Source organism: Cheilinus undulatus, linkage group 17 (assembly GCF_018320785.1).
Source record: "Cheilinus undulatus linkage group 17, ASM1832078v1, whole genome shotgun sequence".
NCBI classification, from domain to species: Eukaryota; Metazoa; Chordata; class Actinopteri; order Labriformes; family Labridae; genus Cheilinus; species Cheilinus undulatus.
In genome coordinates this window covers 28,687,207-28,706,398 of record NC_054881.1, presented here as the reverse complement: position 1 = coordinate 28,706,398, position 19,192 = coordinate 28,687,207, and the positions used below count along the sequence as shown (strand labels likewise).

General features: G+C 36.1%; 1 protein-coding gene across 3 annotated transcripts in view; it reads right to left on the bottom strand.

Annotated features, from left to right (window-relative positions):
* Window positions 1-19,192, bottom strand: part of cntfr (ciliary neurotrophic factor receptor) — a 324,273-nt gene that overhangs the window by 34,752 nt on the left and 270,329 nt on the right. For all 3 annotated transcript variants that reach the window (XM_041810169.1, XM_041810168.1, XM_041810167.1), the window contains 3 exons: window positions 15,620-15,737; window positions 13,857-14,023; window positions 5,429-5,592 (listed from right to left, as the gene is read on the bottom strand). In XM_041810169.1, coding sequence (XP_041666103.1) covers window positions 5,429-5,592; window positions 13,857-14,023; window positions 15,620-15,737 — 449 coding nt within the window. The remainder of the gene's footprint in view (window positions 1-5,428; window positions 5,593-13,856; window positions 14,024-15,619; window positions 15,738-19,192) is intronic.

The following is a 19,192-nucleotide window of genomic DNA, read 5'->3' as shown; positions in this document are numbered from 1 at the left end:
TGGAGAGCATTTCCATGTATATTAATCTTTATAATTGCAAGAACAAGATTGGTTTCTGTGTACATGAGTACTTGTCTCTATGCATATGATTATCTTGGTGTTACACATCTTAATGTGCATGTGTTAATTTCTGTCTGTGAATAGTTCTGAACATGTGAAAATCTTCAAGAATTGTGAGGGTTTGCAGTGAGCTGGAGTTCAGCATCATCCCTAAAGGGCAATTACAGTGTAGCAGATGCAATTTCATACCATGCAGAGAATATTGAGCAATCTGAAATTGTTCTTATCACAGTTACTGGACCATTGCTTTAATTGCACTGAGAGTTTAAATGCATGCTCTGTGAAGGGAGGGTGAGAGTGAGATTGAAAAGCACACCACATGGTCGTGGGAAACAGAACAATTCACTGAACATTACACAAGGATGCAGATGAATTCTCAAGTGGCTTTTTTGATAATAAACTCTCCATTTCTTAATCAGAGTTTACAACACAGATGTGATATGAAGTTAAAAGTAAAGTGTCATGCAGACACAGAAAACAGCCTGAATATAAGGACACTGACTTGAACCCTTAAAGCTAATGCCTTGAGCAAAGACATTATCTTTAAGGATCCACTTACCCTTCTATGGCACACTTGGTGTCAGGTGGAGTTACTTTTTTTGATTTGGCATAACCACAGCCTGAGGCTTAAGTCAGACAGATTCAGAAAGATCAAGATATGGCAGCTCTGTCTATCTTGGGAGCAAATATGATGATTAAATTTCAACATTGTTTCACTGGAGAAATAAACCATAGCACTGAAAATGAGCTTAATGAAAGCAAATATCTATCCAGATCATTTCAACAATACTTGGCATTTTTTTACAATTTTGTCACAAGGGGGAAACAAAAAGTAAAACATAATTTAATTATCATGTTTACAATAACACACATTCCCATTGATTCAGGATTTTTTTGATTAATACCAGGTGCTGATTTGCATTCATATCTGTGTCGGCAGACTTTTTTAGGAAACCTACCTGGCTACTATGTAAACTTTAATCAGTCTGTGTTAAGAATCATTCTGATAGTTGAATATTATGTATTTGTTTTTTTTTTAATTGTTGGTATTCTACAATATCAAGTTGTTTGTTATTTTGTATGGCTACTTCCTTGGCCAAGTCTCCCTTGTAGAATATTTTACATTTAAAGTAAATGTAACCGTCATAGTCCTTTTTTGCCACTCAGTCTTTCATCAATGAATTCCTTTCCCTCTATACCACTTATCTGCCATCCATTCTAAAGTTTAATGATCTAATAATGGGCTTATATAGACTATTAAATATTATATATATTTTGAATGCAATAAGGCCTCTCCATTCTTCAGTCCAGGTCTTCATGAATCACCTTTGACTCTCCATAACTTAAATCCGAATGCTCTCAGGTATGTAATGTCTGTGTCATTTATACCGCCTCTCACTCTACTTCATCTACCAGAGTCTGCTATCCATTAACATTTTTCTTCTTATGGGATGCACTCCATCCATCTCAGCTTCAAACTTTCCCTTATTTTCCTCCTTCTGTCTGACTCTCCATCACTCTAAGTATCTGGGCCAGTCATCCCTTCATTCCTCCTGAGGATGGATGGTTTCCTCTAAATATCAGTCTGATCACACCACCGCTTTCATTTCTGACTCAAAACATATTTCAAAATGTTACATGTGAAAGCCATTCTCACCCAGCTCTGCCGTCTAACCACATTAAAGTTGAATTCCTTCGCAGTACAAACCACTTCAATTAGTATTCAACCTCTGGGGCTGTAATTAATGAAGTATATATGGAGCCAATAAACAGAGTATCTTATTTTGGCAACCTCATTAAATTCCACTTAATGATTTATGTCACTGCTTGAAAGTTTTAAGCCCAGATGTTTTTTCTTTTTTCTTTTTCTAACACAATGAGCAACTGCTGTCAAGTGTAAAACGTGCTTTTATAAACATATTTAAACCATGCTTGTATATTTAGCAATAATTAGCCAGTAGTCCACAGTTAGGATGAGACTATAAGTCATCACCACAAACAAGAATTGATTTCATCTGAAATTCCCCTTTAGTTTTTCAACTAACAGGCTCAGCTAGCATGTGGTCATGTTAACAAATTTTAATTTTAGAGATTAGGATGGTCTGACCTGTGTTTAAGTCTGCAGCAAAGTTTATGTAATCTAAATAAATATATTTAAATGTCTGACACCAGCTCACAGGTTTTTGTGACACTAATGTGTAATGACACGGAAAAATGAGGGAATGTATGTAGTTTACACGTGGCCAAGCAGTTGTGAACAGTGCATAAGCACGACAGTCTGTTTGAATCAATAATCAATCTTCTTCAAGTGATTAAAGGAGTTAACACACTGTGGCTGCCGCTAATGTATATCACTAACTCTACTTGTTGCAATGTTATTCTTGAATCATTTTCATAATATTGAAATTATGCAAATCATTCAGACCACACAAGCAAAATTAATTATCCATCTAATTATGACACATAGCCTGCAATTCAAGCCTAAAGTTGACACATTTTTCCCTTCCCTATTCCTTAAATTGAACCACACTTACAGTTACAATAACCATGGGTGGAAAGTAACCATTAACATTTACTCAAATTACTGTAACTAAGTCTTTTTTGGTGGTTACATTTTAAAGTCAGTAATTTTACTCAAGTATATTTTTTAAGGAAGTATTGTACTTGGCTACTTTTTAAAATGCATTAAGTTATGTGTAAAAAACACAGTAAAGCAAAAACTGGAGTGTTGATATCTCAATTTTCTTTGGTGTTGGAGCTCTTTTGCTCCTGTTTCTGGTGGATTGTTGTTTTGCACCATGAGTGAAGTTATCCACTGGATTAGAGTTTCCACCTGTGACCTTTGATGTTTGTATAGGATGCACAATATGTAATCTTTTCTCAGTATGCATTGCCTCTCTATGTGGTTGACTCTGTCATTTATTCTTGACAGCGGAGGCCCAGCTACCACAGACTTCCAAAAGTAAATGCAGCTCTGTCATATTGTAAATATTTAGCACCTAATTGTGGTTTAAATATACAGAGTGTGGACAGATAAAGACTCTTTCAAAGTGTTAAATCAGAGTCTTTAAGAGTTAAATTAACTTTGTCAATTTTGCTGTGTATTTTACTTTATAATGGAGGTGTGACTTTACCTGAACAACATGGTTAAAGATCTATGCTCTTGCCAATAAGGAGGGGTCACATTTTACTCCTCAGTAGCTACTCAGTTCTTAAAATAAAACTTAAATTGACTACTTTTTACTTTACTTGAGTAGATTTTTAGACCATTAATTTCACTTTTATGTCTTAAGTAAATTCTAACCAGAGTAACTGTACATTTACTCGAATACAATACTTGATTACCTTTTCACCTCTGACAAAAACCTAAACCATGACATGGTGACATTCATGAAAGAACACACCAAAATAAAAATTTTCAGCTCTCATCAAGTGTATTTATGTAATCTTTAAATTATGTGTTTTCATCCAAACTAAATATTGACTGAAGGTTTCCCATCTTTCACCTAATGCACATAATGTTTGAATAGTTGTGAGGGCAAGAAGGAAACTTGAGTGTCAAAGTTAATCACTGAATATCATAACTACCATCATTAACACTGTTGTACATGTGTTAAACTTTGTGTTTGCAATGTGTGAGGGAGAGAGAAAAAGAAGGAGAGAGAAAATATTTGATTTATGAGAAAAAAAGGCAATATATTTGTGATTGTGTACAAAAAAAGGTAATGCATAAGCATGACAGGCTTACTGACATCAGTTTATTATTTAGCTGTAAAAATGACATTAACACAAGTCCACAAAGGACAGAACAGCATTTAGTTGATCATATGTTGAAACAGTCAGAACCCCAAAAGCAATTCAACAGCACATGACATGAAGCTGAACAAATCCTCAGATTTGAAAAGCAGGGACCAGCTATCCAGCCTATTGTTGTTCTTGATAAGCCACTTGAGAAATTTAATTAATCATTTTAATAGCTTTGCATAATTTATTCCAGCTTTGTTTGAAGTAGGAAGGGACATGAAAAATAATGCTGAACAAATATACTGGCTCTTCTGAAAACTATTGTCTGCCTAAAATTATAAAGAGCCAAAAAGATGAAAAGAATAACATCAAATAGACTTTGCAACAACTTTTTAGGATTCTCTAAGAAAGATGAAATGTCAATATGGAAGAAATGAGGGACAAAACAGAAAGAACAAGAAAAAGCTAAGGCAAGAATATTGTATATTTGACATATTTCTAAGGATGAATGGAGGGATGGACTGAAAAGTGAAAAGATAGAGGAAGTAGAAGGGATCAGTTGATAATCTGGATGTCAGACTGTGTGTTTCCCCCTAAGGTGCAGTTACCAAAGTTCTTGCAACAACACCTTTGTGGACCTGTGATGTGGATGATTATAACCTGGTTTAGGGAGCTTTCATCCCAGGGTTCTTATAGTGCACATATGCTTTTGCTATAGGATGCCCTTGGGGAACTAAACCCACAAGAAGTAGTCAGATACAGTAACACACACCAAAGAAGCTGAGCGATTATGTAAGTCTCTGAGGGGATCAAACTCAAACGTCCACAGGTTGGACCATTTTACTTTTAACTGCTCCTCAAATGCATCTCTCCAACTAAATATGTTTTGTATCTTTTCTTTTCTCCGAAACACTATTTATAATTCATATGAATAAGTCCAAGTTTCTTTCTGATAGTTTTCCAGAATGAGTATAGTAACATAAGACATCTAACCTAACCAGAGCATTCAAGGCTTTCTTTTAAAAATGTTTAAGGAATGGGTGAGAAAGTTACAGCAAAGAACTATATAAATGGATTAAGGCCTGCACAACTTCCAGGAAAGAAACAAGATAGCTCACCAGAGGTTAGGAAATACTAGATAATGAATCATACTATAACAGGTGTTTTGCAATGTTGACTTACAGCTTTTGGTAATGGAGATATATCTGAACAAATGCTCATGACCATTTATAACTGTCTTTATTTTTGGCTTATGAAACAGTCATTACATATGTCAGCCAGATTTTTTTCTGAACGAGCTATGCTTCTCATTAGTGAGAGTCTAGTTCCAATGCACTGAGCTCCTTTAAATAAGGTGTGATTAATGTGAGTGTGTTCAGTTTTCACAGGAGTTAATTAGTAGGCTGAGGCATATGATTTTATTGGCCCCATTGGATAAAACCTTTTTTTTCTAGATTTAGACTCCTATTCCATCTTAACTGCTTGTAAATCATACAGATAATAATATGTGATTTTTTTCTGCATGAAATGATAATAGAGTTTAATATGTCCCATCTGCACTCAATGCACTGAATCATGACCTCAATAGATAAATGCCTCACACGAACACAGCAGCATTACTCACATGCTGCCACTGTTCCCGGATGAGTGGCCGGTATCGAAGGAAGTATTTCAGTGGGAAGTTGTCGATGTCAGGCCAGGTGGCAGGGCTGTGCCAGGTAACCTCAAGCCTCCGGGCATTGAAACGGATCGGAGTCGCCGTCACACGCTCTGGGGGGTCTGGTTTGACTGTGGGGTGAATAAAAACCAAGTTAAAGGGTCATCCCTTGGATTTAACACATAAAGGTCAATGCACTTGTCATGAAGAGTACTACTCAAAAAGTTAAAACAGCTTAATGTCTTCAGCAGCTCTGGAGGGGAGAATGTGAAAAAATAACCCTGACAGTGTCATGATTGTTTAAGACCTAGAATTTAAGATGTATTCAGGCTGAAAACACAATTCCTTGTTATTTTTCCACTCTAAGTTCAAGAAAGCCAAACATGAGTTGGAGCAAAAATTCTGCTGCAATTTTTACTGTTATTTAGTAGTGTTGTTTTAGGCAATAATTTCTTGAGGCCATTGAATTTACTAATGGAAAATGTTAATCTGGGGGTAGAATAAGGGGACATTTGGTAATTTAGTAGTAAAATAGGAGGAGAGGGCAAAGAGACATGAGGGAGATGTGGCATATTATAATATGAAAGATTATCAGTCCATGATGAAAGGCATGTGTAAATGGTCTCTGTCTGAATGCATGTCCACTGAGGTAGATAGGCAGAGGGCTTGAGAATACAATTCAGTGCTTTTCAGTGCATATTGAATGACCAGCCCTTTCTTAGATCTCCCCCATGAGAACACACTGTCCTGCCACTTTAACTACATGAAACCCTTTCTAAAGCAGATACATACATAACATTACAATAGGAAATGGATAGCAGCAATTTCAAACTGAATGTCTGATAAGTACACAGGGATGTAGAGCAGAGGATGAAAGCATCTCAGTTAAATGAAAAAGAAGAACAAGGCATGTCAACAGAAAGCACACAGGCTAACCGAAACAGAGAGAAGCAAACAGACAGACACCTCTTTCAGTATATGACCTTCATAGAATAAATGATTAGAAATATGAAAGATAGATGGAGAAGATAAGAGACAGATAAAAGCACACAGACAGCTTTCTCCCTTGAGGAAAAGATGTTAACTCATTGTGACCTTCTCCAAGAAAATGTGAGAAATAGAGAAAGGACAGCAGATAGAGAGAAAGAATAGAAAAGCACATAAAGGCAGTGTGAAACCAAAGTCAGAGGAGACCAGAGCTCAGAATTTCTCGTCTTTGTCCACATTTGCTTTGTCCAACAGTGAATAACAGTAGGAAACATGTGCAAGCACAGAATAAAATAGAAAGAAATCTGTATGGGTTGGGCGCCTCAGAGGCTTTTAAAGTATTCATATCACTTGAGTATTAGCTTTGTGTTGCATGAGCAATGAACACATCCTTCTTTTGATGACCTGTGGGGGGCACCTGCAGCCTGACCAAGCATTGCTAGTAATACTAAAGTGGCAAGAAAGAGAGGATTTTCTCCTTGTTGAAGTTCAAATCCAATGAGGCCGTAGGGGTCTTTTCCTTAGTAGACAAAAACAAGTTTCAAGGAAATAGAATTATGCTAACCTGTACAACTGTGCAAGAACTGATCAAGAGCTCAAAGACTTACAGTGGGTTTTTTTTTTTACTTGTGAATAACCATCCAAGAATTGATTAACGGTCTGAGCCAAACTTGTTCCTCCATCTCGTGGGGACCAAAACATGGGGAAAAAAATCATTCCGTTGAAAAAAAAAAAAAAAAAACTGTCAAAGTTGCTATCCACAGAGACACATCACAGGCTTTTTCTCATTGTGAGATTCTCAGGCCATCTTTTGTGTAAAGACTTGTGCAGCCTGGTAAAGTATGACACAATGACCAAACAGCCTATCATTGTTTGTCACAGCCCAGTCACAATGCATTGTGGGATACAAAACAGACAATATGGCTGACAGTATTAGCCACAAGCTTAAGAAATGATAGAAAATTTGATTAAAAAATTGATAAAAAACGTTCATATTGGAGTAACTGGTGTGGATGCAATTTTTAAAGAACTTGGAAAATCCCTCATGTTCCAGGCTCACTAGAAAAGCCTCTTCAATAGCCATGCAAGTGGCTGTGATTTACGGTTATTTGACCTTTTGTAACCTGTGTCTCTTCTTGTCATAAATGCAATGTTGGTCTCAGAGAAGTTAAATACAATGGTGACAGTGCCTATTGCTTGCTAATGAAAGCCAGAGAAGGTAGGTCGAGCTAACACAACGGACTCATTCATTTACTTATTTATGCTTGAGGCAGCCCACTGTTTTAAGCACACTAGCATTTCAGAAAAATGGTCTGGATGGTTGGATTTTAAAAACTGAATTAACTGCTGTAACTTCTTCAATAGTTTCTTTCAAGTATAGTTTCTGTAAACTACTGCATAATCAGTCTTTATTGAGACTATTTTTGTTAATCTAACATAGAATAATGAAATTTTGATTAGTAAATGTGGAGTAGAATAAAGGTTATGTAATGCTATAAATAAAAGAGAAGTGCTGTTTCAAAAAATAAACAAGAGCTATAACTCTGAATCTAGGTAAATGTTGAAGTGAATAACAGAATTTGGGTGGGAGGAAAAATGAAACCAAAAATGTCTTTTATGATCCTGCAGGTAGTTTTCTGACCTCCCATTGATGGGTCTGCCCATGCTCAGCTTTAGCAAGTTTTTCATGCCTCCCTCTGCTCTTCTAAATCAAATCTGTGACCACATTACAGTCCCTCTTTTTTCCTTTTGTTTCATGTTGCAATGGTCACACCAGCTCATTCTCACTCTTTGCTGAGGATGCAAGTAAAGAGATGTATTGAAACATAAAACTGCAATCATTCAAATAGGTACTCGCAGAACTATTATATGCACTGTGCTGAAAATGGAACAGTCATTTGGGAGGGAGAGTGCATAATCTTTCTTACTATAAGAAAAAAAGGTCCTTTGAAATTGCTCCTTTGGCTGGAGACTACTGCAGAAATCATGCAGTAAAGTGTAAAATATCTGCAAGGGCTAAATCTGCATTAAGAACCCAATGTACAAATATGTTTGTATGAAAGCTACTTAGAACTTTGCAGTTTTTGTAAAACCATTATTTTGCATGATGTAGTCATTTTACTCAATGCATCCAGGTGTGACCTCATGAGGAAAAAAACATCTAAACCACAATAGCTTTTACTAGACCACTAGATACTAAATCACATCCTCTTTCACATTAAAGGGCTTGTAACAAGAAAGAACACAAAACATCAAAAAAGTAGAATCACTTTATTGTTCCACTGTAGTGCAGATGCAGGCTGAAAGCATCTAACTGTGGATTTGAACAACTGGATAAGTGGAGAGAGGTGAAGTGCTGCTGTCTATTTCTGAAATCTCAAAAATGGAACCAAAATGGTATAAGAAAAAAAAAAACAAAAAAAACAAAAAAAAAAAAACAATGCTATAAATAAATTGCTGTTGTTTGAGTGCAGCACACAACCTTCCCTGTACACTATGAAGATGTTCATGTCTTTTAAAAAACTTAAAATCTTTAAGGAAACACTTTTTTACACAAACTGTGCTGTGAGTTAAGTAATAAAGGTAAAAGAAGTGGTAAAATCACAAACTGAAATCCCAGATTGAATCCTTTAGACATATCTCAGTATCAGTCATTTCAAACTACAGCTAATTTCTGAGTGAAGAATGTGTTATTCTATGTGCACAAGGATTTCATGGGTGCACAAGTATTCCTCATTTATTCTCTAAACTGAAATGACACAAAATCCCACATAATCACAGACTATTCTGCTAAGACTGTGACTGTCCCAAATTCACATGGCTTATATGCTCAAAGATATGTCAGGGAAGAAGCATAAAACAGACTTTCAGGAAGCATACAAAAAAATATGACATCTTTGCTCCTTTTCAAAGAAATTGCGGATGATAGTCCTCCTAGCATCAGCCTAGCAGGGAAGAATTCCAGACCTATAATGAGACATTTCTGAGCCCTTATCTTCTGTTTTATTTGGCAAAACTGCTATGTGGATGCAAAACATGACCTCTAACCTTTTACGTTTATAGATTTGAATATTGTATACTAAACTTTAGACTTGCTTATGGTAATTTTTGGGATGATGATAACTGCAATTGGTGTTGCTCTTAAGAAGTCCACTGCTGCATTGCAGAAAGTTTCCTTGTTATAATTTGGCCATGCCTCTAATTAGAGCATATCTTAGTTACCATGCCTCTGGCCCTCTGCAAAAAGTAGTTGTGCTTGGTAGCAAGGCCTGACCTCTGACCTCTATTACATAACACACACTTTTCTTAGCAAATTAAAGAAGTCTTTAATAACAAAACTCTTTTGCAGAACAGTCTTGGCTACACTTTTGGTATAATCAAACAAAAATCCAGAAAGAATTCTGATAAATAGAACCTTGGTGTTATTGTGAAAATTGTTTTTAACTCTGCTATGAACACATTCTCTTTGACTGGTCGCAGACTACTTTTAGTTGCTGCTCCAGGGCCCAAATGACAGAGTAACCTGCATTATATCCCTCCACTTTTTCAGTTTAACTGGAATGATGACAGAAGTGACAGAAGATTTGACAGTGATGATGAAAAAGTAGTGCAGCTACATTTACCCTTATGGGATTAGGTCATTGCATATTAATTATAATCACAATGAATTAGTAATGTAGCACTGGTTTGACAGCAGTTGGTCAACTGGACTGATGTCAGAGCCGACTTGGGAAAAAAAAAAAAAAAACCTTTGTAAAGATGCGTTAACTGTAGAAACCTTTACACTTAGAGAGCATCAGTAAGCGTTTGATCAGCCTGTCACTAGAAAGCTTAAAGTTATCATTTAATGACTCTGGAGGCTCCTTGAGGGTTCTCTTTGTACCATACCCACAGCATGCACATGTGAAGACACACACACACATACAGGCACTATCTCATCTCATCTAATTTCAATCCAGCTTTGGTTGGATGAACAGGGACAGTTGAGAACCGTCTTACTCCCACACAGAATTCAGAAGTGCACCAGGAAGCATGAAATTGTTTTATTTATTTACGATCTGCCTCGTTGTCCCTGATAATGAATGTGACTTACAACTTAAAATGGCATGAGAAAGACTTTCAACAATGCTGAAAGCAGAGGTTGGGGTTAAGTGGAAGCAAAAAATAAAAACAGATCAGTGGGGAAAAGGACAAAACAGAAAGGAAGATGGTAGACCACAGATGCAATGTTTTTGAGACATAAGAGTTTAAAAATTATGTGTCTACTTTTGTTAATCAAGAAAATAATATACAGCCCCATACTCTTACATTTAAGTGTTCAATGATAAGATTTTGTTGATCATAACCAAGGCACAAAGACGGGAAAGAGGAGGAAAGACACTGAAGAAAAAGAGTCAACAGAATGGCATGCAGGATAGAAAGGGAAAGCAAAGGGACAGAAAGGAACAGTGGGGTATTTTGCTATCACCAATAGTTGAAGGATATTTCCTGAGCCAAGGCGCTAATCCGGCTAGCATTAACATTTTCATGAGTCCTGTGTCCGGGGTTTGGCAGAGCATGTCACTGCCTCATTTGGTTACTTATGTATACACTCACACGCACACACAGAGCTTCATGCACACACACAATCTCTTTTCAATACCTCACCCTCTCCACGGACACATTGCACAAAAATGCTGCAACCTCATTGGTGTCTGTGTGTGTTTATGCGTCATGCACACCCATATCGCACTCTAAGCAATACAACAAAGCTGAGGACCGCTGGCAGCACTTCCCTTATCTATCAAAGTACTCCTCATTCCTTCTTTAAAATGAATTTCTCCTCTTCACTGCTTTCCAGTCTGAGTCAGTCATGAATTCTAAGAGTCTTGCTGTTATTATGTAGCCTTCTGCAGCTTAAGTGAACAAAAACTTCACCATCCAAACTGCATTTCTTTAAACTACTTACCACATAACCATGAAGGCTGTACTTTTCAAAATAGGAATGAAGGAACAAACTTTTAAGGCTGATGTTTTTACGTCAAATATGCCTTTTCACTGAGAACAATAGGAAAGGTATTGTGAATGTCATGTCCTATCAAACCTCAATTAAATATATTTCGTCTAGAAAAGCTCTATTTACTTATTAATTCTGTGTTACTATCCACTGTATTTGATACTATCAGGAGTGCAAAGTCAAAAAGCTTCTTGAAAATGGACTATGCTGTTGGTTAAATAAAAAAGACTGTGTACTTTTCTTTCAGCTATCAGACATTTATTCAGCTATTCAAATGTCATTTTTCTTCTTCTCTTTTTTGACTTTCTTTCACCAAGTGTTTGTGCACATCCAAAATGGTACCAGAAGTACATGAAGTCAGTCATCTGTAGTCAAACAAATACATTAATGCTACTCAGCTGTTGACATCCTCAGTGAGGTCTTGACACTGAATATTTTACAGAGAATGAAAAAAAAAGACCTGTCATTTAGTCCTGGACTTAAAATATTGTTTGCAACAGGAAATAGTTATTATTTGCTGCTTGGTAGAGTTTTAAGGAAATATTTGAAATTTTTCAAAATGCCTTTGGTTCACCTTCTGGACCAGTAAACTCTGAAACATGATAAAACCACTTAATTTTTTCAGCAAATGAAAAACATCTTATTTGATGTGTATAAAAGGGAGGAAATACTTTAACAAAATATCCCATATGTAGAGCTCATGTCCATTAACAGCTTTTTTCTGTTCTGGCAGCCGCCACAGTCTCAGATTCAGGGTGCATTTCTGCTGCTAGGTTATAAAAGATAACTTCTACTCCTTTTAGGCACCATCACATCTATTTATAAAAAGGTCCATGTTGTTTTATATTTTCCTTTTAAAAGGAAATGTAGCCAAGAAACATAAAAAATAATCTGCAAATCCCTGGCACTGACAGCAGCACCAGAGCTGGAAACAGTACCCTCCACTGTGGCTCAGTAGGTAGAGTCAGCTGTGTCCCACCAGAAGGTCAGCTATTGTAGTTGCATGTTTACATGTCCAAGGGCAAGACACTTAACCCACAGTTGCTCCCAGTGCTGCATCAGTGGCATATGAATCTGTATGGATGCTGGAAAATTAATACTCATATTCAGAAATAATACTCAAAATAATATGAATATGCAGGTAGCAGTAGTTTTGTATCAATGATATAGGTGTCAGTATACATTTAGGATGTGCTAAGTGTCTCATGTGATTCAACTCATTGTTCATTGCTGTTAACCCTCTGAGCCCTATGCTATTTTTTTAACCATTGTGTCTCCTTTGGACTTTTCATCTTAAAAAGTTTACAGTCAAGCTCTATACATCCCTTTCTAGGAGCTTAGGCTTTAAGTATATGTCCCTGCAGTAATGCCACTTGAATTTTCAAATAAAGCTATGGGACTGTAAAGACAAAAGAAAAACCCTAAATGGAAATTTAAAATTAAATATATTTAATTATTAGAGCTAACAATAATGACTAAGGGTTTTCTTTGCACAAAGTTGTTCTCCTGTCTCTTGGAGACCAGTGAAAAAATAATAATTCTGTGACAAAATGTGGTCAAGATATTCACATTTTTACCAAAAAAGTCCTTGTGCTTTTGGGAATTTCAGTCATTACTCAAAGACACAGAGGGACACATCACAGCATCTCTGTGTATCTTGCTCTCTATTATGAGTCAATCAGGCTCTCATCTCCAGTTTCAAAGTGTTTGCACATTCGCTGTTTGGCAAAGCATGGTGTGATGACAGAACAGCTTGCCATTGGTTGTCACAGCCCAGTCACAATACATTGTGCGAGACAAACAGACAATATTGCAGAAAAGCATTAGATGCCAACAGCAGGAATGACTGAAAAATTGATTATAAATTAAAAGACATTTAACATCAGAATTAATGGTGTGGATTTATTCTTTAAAGACCCTGAAAAGTTCCAGACTCCCTGGAAATCGTTCTGTAAGAGCTACAAAGGCATGGATAGCATCATTGGAATGGCACAATGGAGGGCTTTCAAAGGAAAAAGTGGCTACAATTTAGGGGTTCAAAAGTTATTTAACTTTGAATAAAAAAGGGCTTTGTACTCCCTAGTCAAATGACTAGAGAAGTGTTATACAAGCTGAGGTCCGTTTACCAGAAAATGATTTGGATTAGTTTTTTCTCTGCCACTGTTGTTGACAGAGCTAAAATCAGAAGTTTCACCCCTTCCCAATTTTGATTGGCTGATGAGCGAAAAGTGACACTGGTAAATGTGGCAGTTGTCTGAAAACTGGACTTTTTTAAACTGTGAGTGCAGCAACAAAAAATAGTTAACTTAGGATGCTGGGGGCTGAAAACACTTAACTGGAACAAACAAGCCGTCCTAGGACATAAAACAGTATGAAAGGACTGAGGGACTTTAATAATACATTAAATCTTACCTATACTGGATTCCTCAAAAATAAAGGTGGCAGAGGCTTTTCCCAAGGCATTAACAGCAGTCACGTTAACTTTGTAAGGGTAGCTGGAAAAGACCTCTGGAAAACGTACACGACAGCGGTTCTTGTGATCTGGATCTTTCTGTACTTCCAGTGAACGTTGGTTATGTCTGAAGAGGAGAGAGAATCAAAAAGGTTAGTCGATAATGAAAGGGGGCAGTTGGAAGTAGAAACACAAACCGAATGGGTTGATTCAAGTTGTAAAAATTTTTGTGAAAACAGTGACCTTATTTTGTAAAAATTGTATATACCAGCTTATGTTGTTTTCTTCTTTCCTTTTGACAGAACTGATATTATATATTAAGACTGGAGCATTGTTTTGATGGTTGACTGTGTCAGCTTCCACATTTTGGAATACAGCTTGGATTTGGGGCATAGCCAGACACCAGTCTGAATGATTTAAATGTTTTTACATTTTGACATCAAGGCATACATAGGCTGAAAAATCACGTTTTACATTTGTTTGAAGGCTAAAAGAATTTTGAATCAGTCACTTTTTCATTTGAAATAAAGAATAAAAGTCAGATTTAAGAGAGATCTACCAAGCCAGGGATGTTTTGGGAAGAAATAAATGAAAGACCCCCCATTGAAAACAAACAAACAAAAATATGAGGCTAATAGTCTTGATCCACTCACACTCAAACTTACACACAAAGATTCCTGACCTGGTCCTAAAAGACACACAATACTCACAACAAACCTCCATCTATACTTCTTTCTGTCTAGCGCTGCCTCTCTGTTTCATTTCTCATTATTATTCACAGAACAGAATAGAATTGCCGCATTAATGAAAGCAGTGTCCACCTGCTGTGATGTGAGCTGTGGGACTGTGATCTGGGAATATCAAAGAGAACATGACTGAGAATGTCTTGCTGTGTCTCCATCCACATTCTGAGTATTTAAGATCTGCCTACTGTTAAATCAGCCAAAGCCTGGACATCAGAGGACAGGTAGGGATAGAGAGAAAACAAAGTCACCTTTTTTCTCCTAAAAGCCTCTTTTTTATAAATAAATTATATGCCATATTGTTTTCTTAAACTTTTCAACTTGAAGCAAGAATATGTAGAAATTTGGTTTGCTGTACTTTGGTATTCAAGGTGTCGAAAAGAAGTATGAAGGTTTGGAACCCAAGAGATCTCTGGATCCAACTGTTTTATCTTAAAAAATGTATAGTTGTTACACCTAACTCTCTAAGACAACATGTATTTGTTAACACTCAGAGTGCTACTCTGGCCAAAGAGTCATGTTGACTGACAAGGTACTGTCACACAAATAACATTACAGTCTAATGCAATTTGTTATGAATTACATCTGAAGGTTAATGATGTGCTATGGGATTGTCTGGCTCTCAGAACTCAAAAATATATATTTTTTCTTTCCTGAACTCTTGACTTGTTGCCTGTTCTTATTTGCAGTTTTACATTTTAGTTTGTCAGAGTTGAAATATCTTCTTTTAGGATATATTTGTGAAATAATGTATCCATTCTTGACCATGTCTGCTCATTCAGGTTTGATTAAGTAACTACTTGAAATGCCCTGTCAAACTGTTTTTTTGAGAGCATTAACCTGAGTTGATGTAAAATCAAATTACCATGTCAGACAAGTCCCTTGAATGGGGCAGGGTTTAAGCAGGTAATATCAACATAGTTTTCCACATATAAATGCAAATCCTTACAGTTCAACCAGAATACAAACAAAAAACTTACTGTACATCAACTTCAAAAGTGGTGGGGATGTACGTGGGGTGCTGCTGATGCCAGCTGCAGTAGAAGCCTTTAGGGTAGGTGTTAGATCGACAGGTGACTGTGGGCTCCCGTGGGGGAACTACAGATGGAAAAAAACAATAGAGAAAGGAAAGTTAACTACTATGTACAACTTAGAAAACATTTTTGCAATAATAGTTACAGATAAAAACAAATACCACGAGAGAGAGCAAGAGGGTGGGGGATCAACAACTCAGAGCAGTACAGATCACATTAATCAAATGCAGAGCAGCTGTGCCTAATTACACATTTCCTTAGTGAATAATTCATCCTTGATCAAATATTTCATTAAAAACGTCACTGCAGTTCTCTTTAAATTAACTTGTGTTTAATTGGATAGGCTTTCAATTTGTTTAAGTGTAATTGCCTGTTTTTTATCTTGCAATTTTCATAACACAAATAAATGGAAACTAGATTTAAAGAAGGGAAGTAATTAAGAATGCATGTAAATGTATGTACAGACTTAAAAAAAACAACAACACATGTTTCATGCTTGATATTATCTACTATATTAAACCTAAAGCATAGGGAGACCTTTAAGTGAAAGATATCTGACACTTTGTCGGTATACCAGATGCATTTCAGTGTTTTAGTTAAACTCAGTGACTCAGTGTGAGCAATGTGTTCCTAAATAGTAATGCCAGCTTTTCTTCCTCTTGTTGTCTGCTGTGAACCATCTTACATATCTTTATAAAATCTATTTTGTAATGCCTAAATGTAGCAAAAACTCCAGCAAATGTGAGGAAAATAAGATCTGGAGAAATTTGGGGACAGAGAGGAAAAAAGTGAAGTAAGAAGTGAAAGGGAGGATATTGGAGTGGTAACGTAAAAAAGAATTAAAGAAGTTGGCCAGAAAAAGTGATGTTACGCCAACTCTGGCCTCCTCTGAGATTAGGCTCCTTTCTTCATAGCAAGTCAGCCATGCACTTGTCTACCACTCCCTCTGTCTCCCCAAAGCTTTTATGTGTTATCCTTTTCAGCTCTACAATATGTAACTGTAAGTGTGAGAAAACACAAATAAAAAGAATCACTTATGAACATTTTTCAACTTCTGATGTGTTCTCTCACCCCAAGTTCACCCTTGCTCTATACTCATATCACTTTTTCAGACTTCCATTTTATGTTTGCTGTTTAAATGGAGAGGGGTGCTGCCGTTCCTCACTTTATTGAAACTGTATGTAAATGGGGCTTGCATTGGACTGCTACCATCAAAACCTGGATATATGTATAATAGCAATTGTTTTTATATATCTATCTATCTATCTATCTATCTATCTATCTATCTATCTATATATATATATATATATATATATATATATATATATATATAAAACACATATTGTAGAGTATTGGCCATAACATTCATTTTCACATGGTTTAAAGTTTTATTTTAGTCAGTTACTACCAGTGGCAGCTGGTGCATTTTACTCCAGGGGGACTACAACAAAATCCCAATTTGATATGTTATATATTTAAGGTACATCAAAAGTTGTTACTAGACTGTGAGTTCAGTCATATTAATATGACTTTTTTACATCTGCACTTGTTTAGTTGAAGCACAAATAGTATATATAATAATATAATGAATGTTACATATACTAGAAAAGCACTCAGAGAGCGTAGACCTCTGCCATTAGCCCTATCTCCCAGTAGTAAAGAACCCTTCAAAAAATTTCTGGATCCATCCCCATGTGCCCCCCACCAAGGCTGCTGCTGGGATTGAAGTTACTCGTGTCCGCCATCTCCTGGTGTAATAGCGCAGACCTCTACCATTAGCCCTATCTCCCAATAGTATAGAGTCCTTTAAAAAATTCCTGGATCCAGATGATAATCCAGATCACTCCCAAAATCTAATCAGTTCTTCCTTATGCCATTTCTGACATTTCCTGAAAATTTCATCAAAATCTGTCCACAACTTTTTGACTAACAAACAAACAAACTAACTAACTAACAAATGAACGAACAAACCCACCTGATCAAATAACCTCCTTGGCGGAGGTAGTAATTTAATATACTACTGTATATAAGATAGCTATAATAAGAGTCATCAGCAGCCACAAGTAACTAACTCTTATCACAGTCAACTTAAATTTTAAACTTAATACACATTATCACAAACCAACTCAAAACAAGACAATATTATGTTAAAGTGCTAATTGTTTATTTGTTCTAAATATGAACATTTACCAAAGACAAAAGTGACAGTAGTCACTGCTTCAATAGTGACTGGTTGAGTAAAAAAAAAATATAAAAATAGATAAATAAATAAAATATATATATATAAATATAAATGCCCTAGCGCCCCCTATTGACCAGCTGCCATTGGTTAATATAGTCAAATGTGTGGGATGGGTTGACCTGTCTGTAAGAGCCTCCAACCCATTCAGAGTGAACATTGGAAAAACTGCATGGGCCTCTCAGGTGAACAGAGAAGCCCTCCCCTGTGGATAAAATGATAGCTCCCACTGTTTTTGTAGGATACGGCTTCTAGGGTGTGGTTATAGGTAATAATGGTACAGAACATTATTAAAAAGAGGGGATTATTACCAGTTATACCCAGGATAAAAACAGGGAGGTAATGTGTCAGAATGGTGTTATTTTACCTTGTAAATCTGGCACACTGATACAACACAAGTGTATATAATTACAAGTAATGTGTGATTATGATTATGTTCCAAAAATTCTCAAAGAAAGAATGCATTATAGCAATCAGAGTACAACAATCACTTCAATATACTCTAATCTAAGGTTTTAAACTTTAAATGACTAATGGGTAAACTCTCAATGTTACAGATGTTAGGATTATCATCATATGATAAAGACAGGTTTGCAATAACCTCTGTTTAAGAAAGTATTAGCTGTATATTACCCAAGATGTATCTATTTGTGTGGCTATAAAAGCTATAAAGATTTACAACATGTGCATTCTTTAAGCATTTTTAAGCATTTGTAAAGCATTACTAAATACATACTTTACCATTTATAAAGCATTAATGGCTAATTTATTTGTCATTTATTAACACAGCTATTAAATATTTATTATGGCATTAGGAAATGGGGTATGGTTTAGGAATGGTAGGGATAAAGGTGACTAAGGCTTTAGTAGTGTATCAATGATGTGTTTACAGCTGTTTTTATAAATGGCATCTAGATTACTTAACAATGCCCTGTACATCACAATTTGAGCTTTACCGTTGCTTTACTAGTCAGTGGAGTAAAACAAAAAAGCTAAAGAACAAAAGAATCTGCACCACAAATGAATACATGTACTGTATAGCATAAGTAATCTTTCTGTCACCCAAAAGAAAGTAAAAATGGAAGAACAAGGGGGAGTATGAATTATCCATTATGTCTTAAGTATCTCTCTTATCAGCTGCAGTTATTGAGTTGATTAATGTGAAGCTAGACTTTATTCAGTATCTCTATTTATAGTTTTAGGAATTCTTTAATGGTTCCTCCTTTTCCATTTCCCACTTGAATCAAAAATCCAATCATGGCTCATCATATCATAAAATG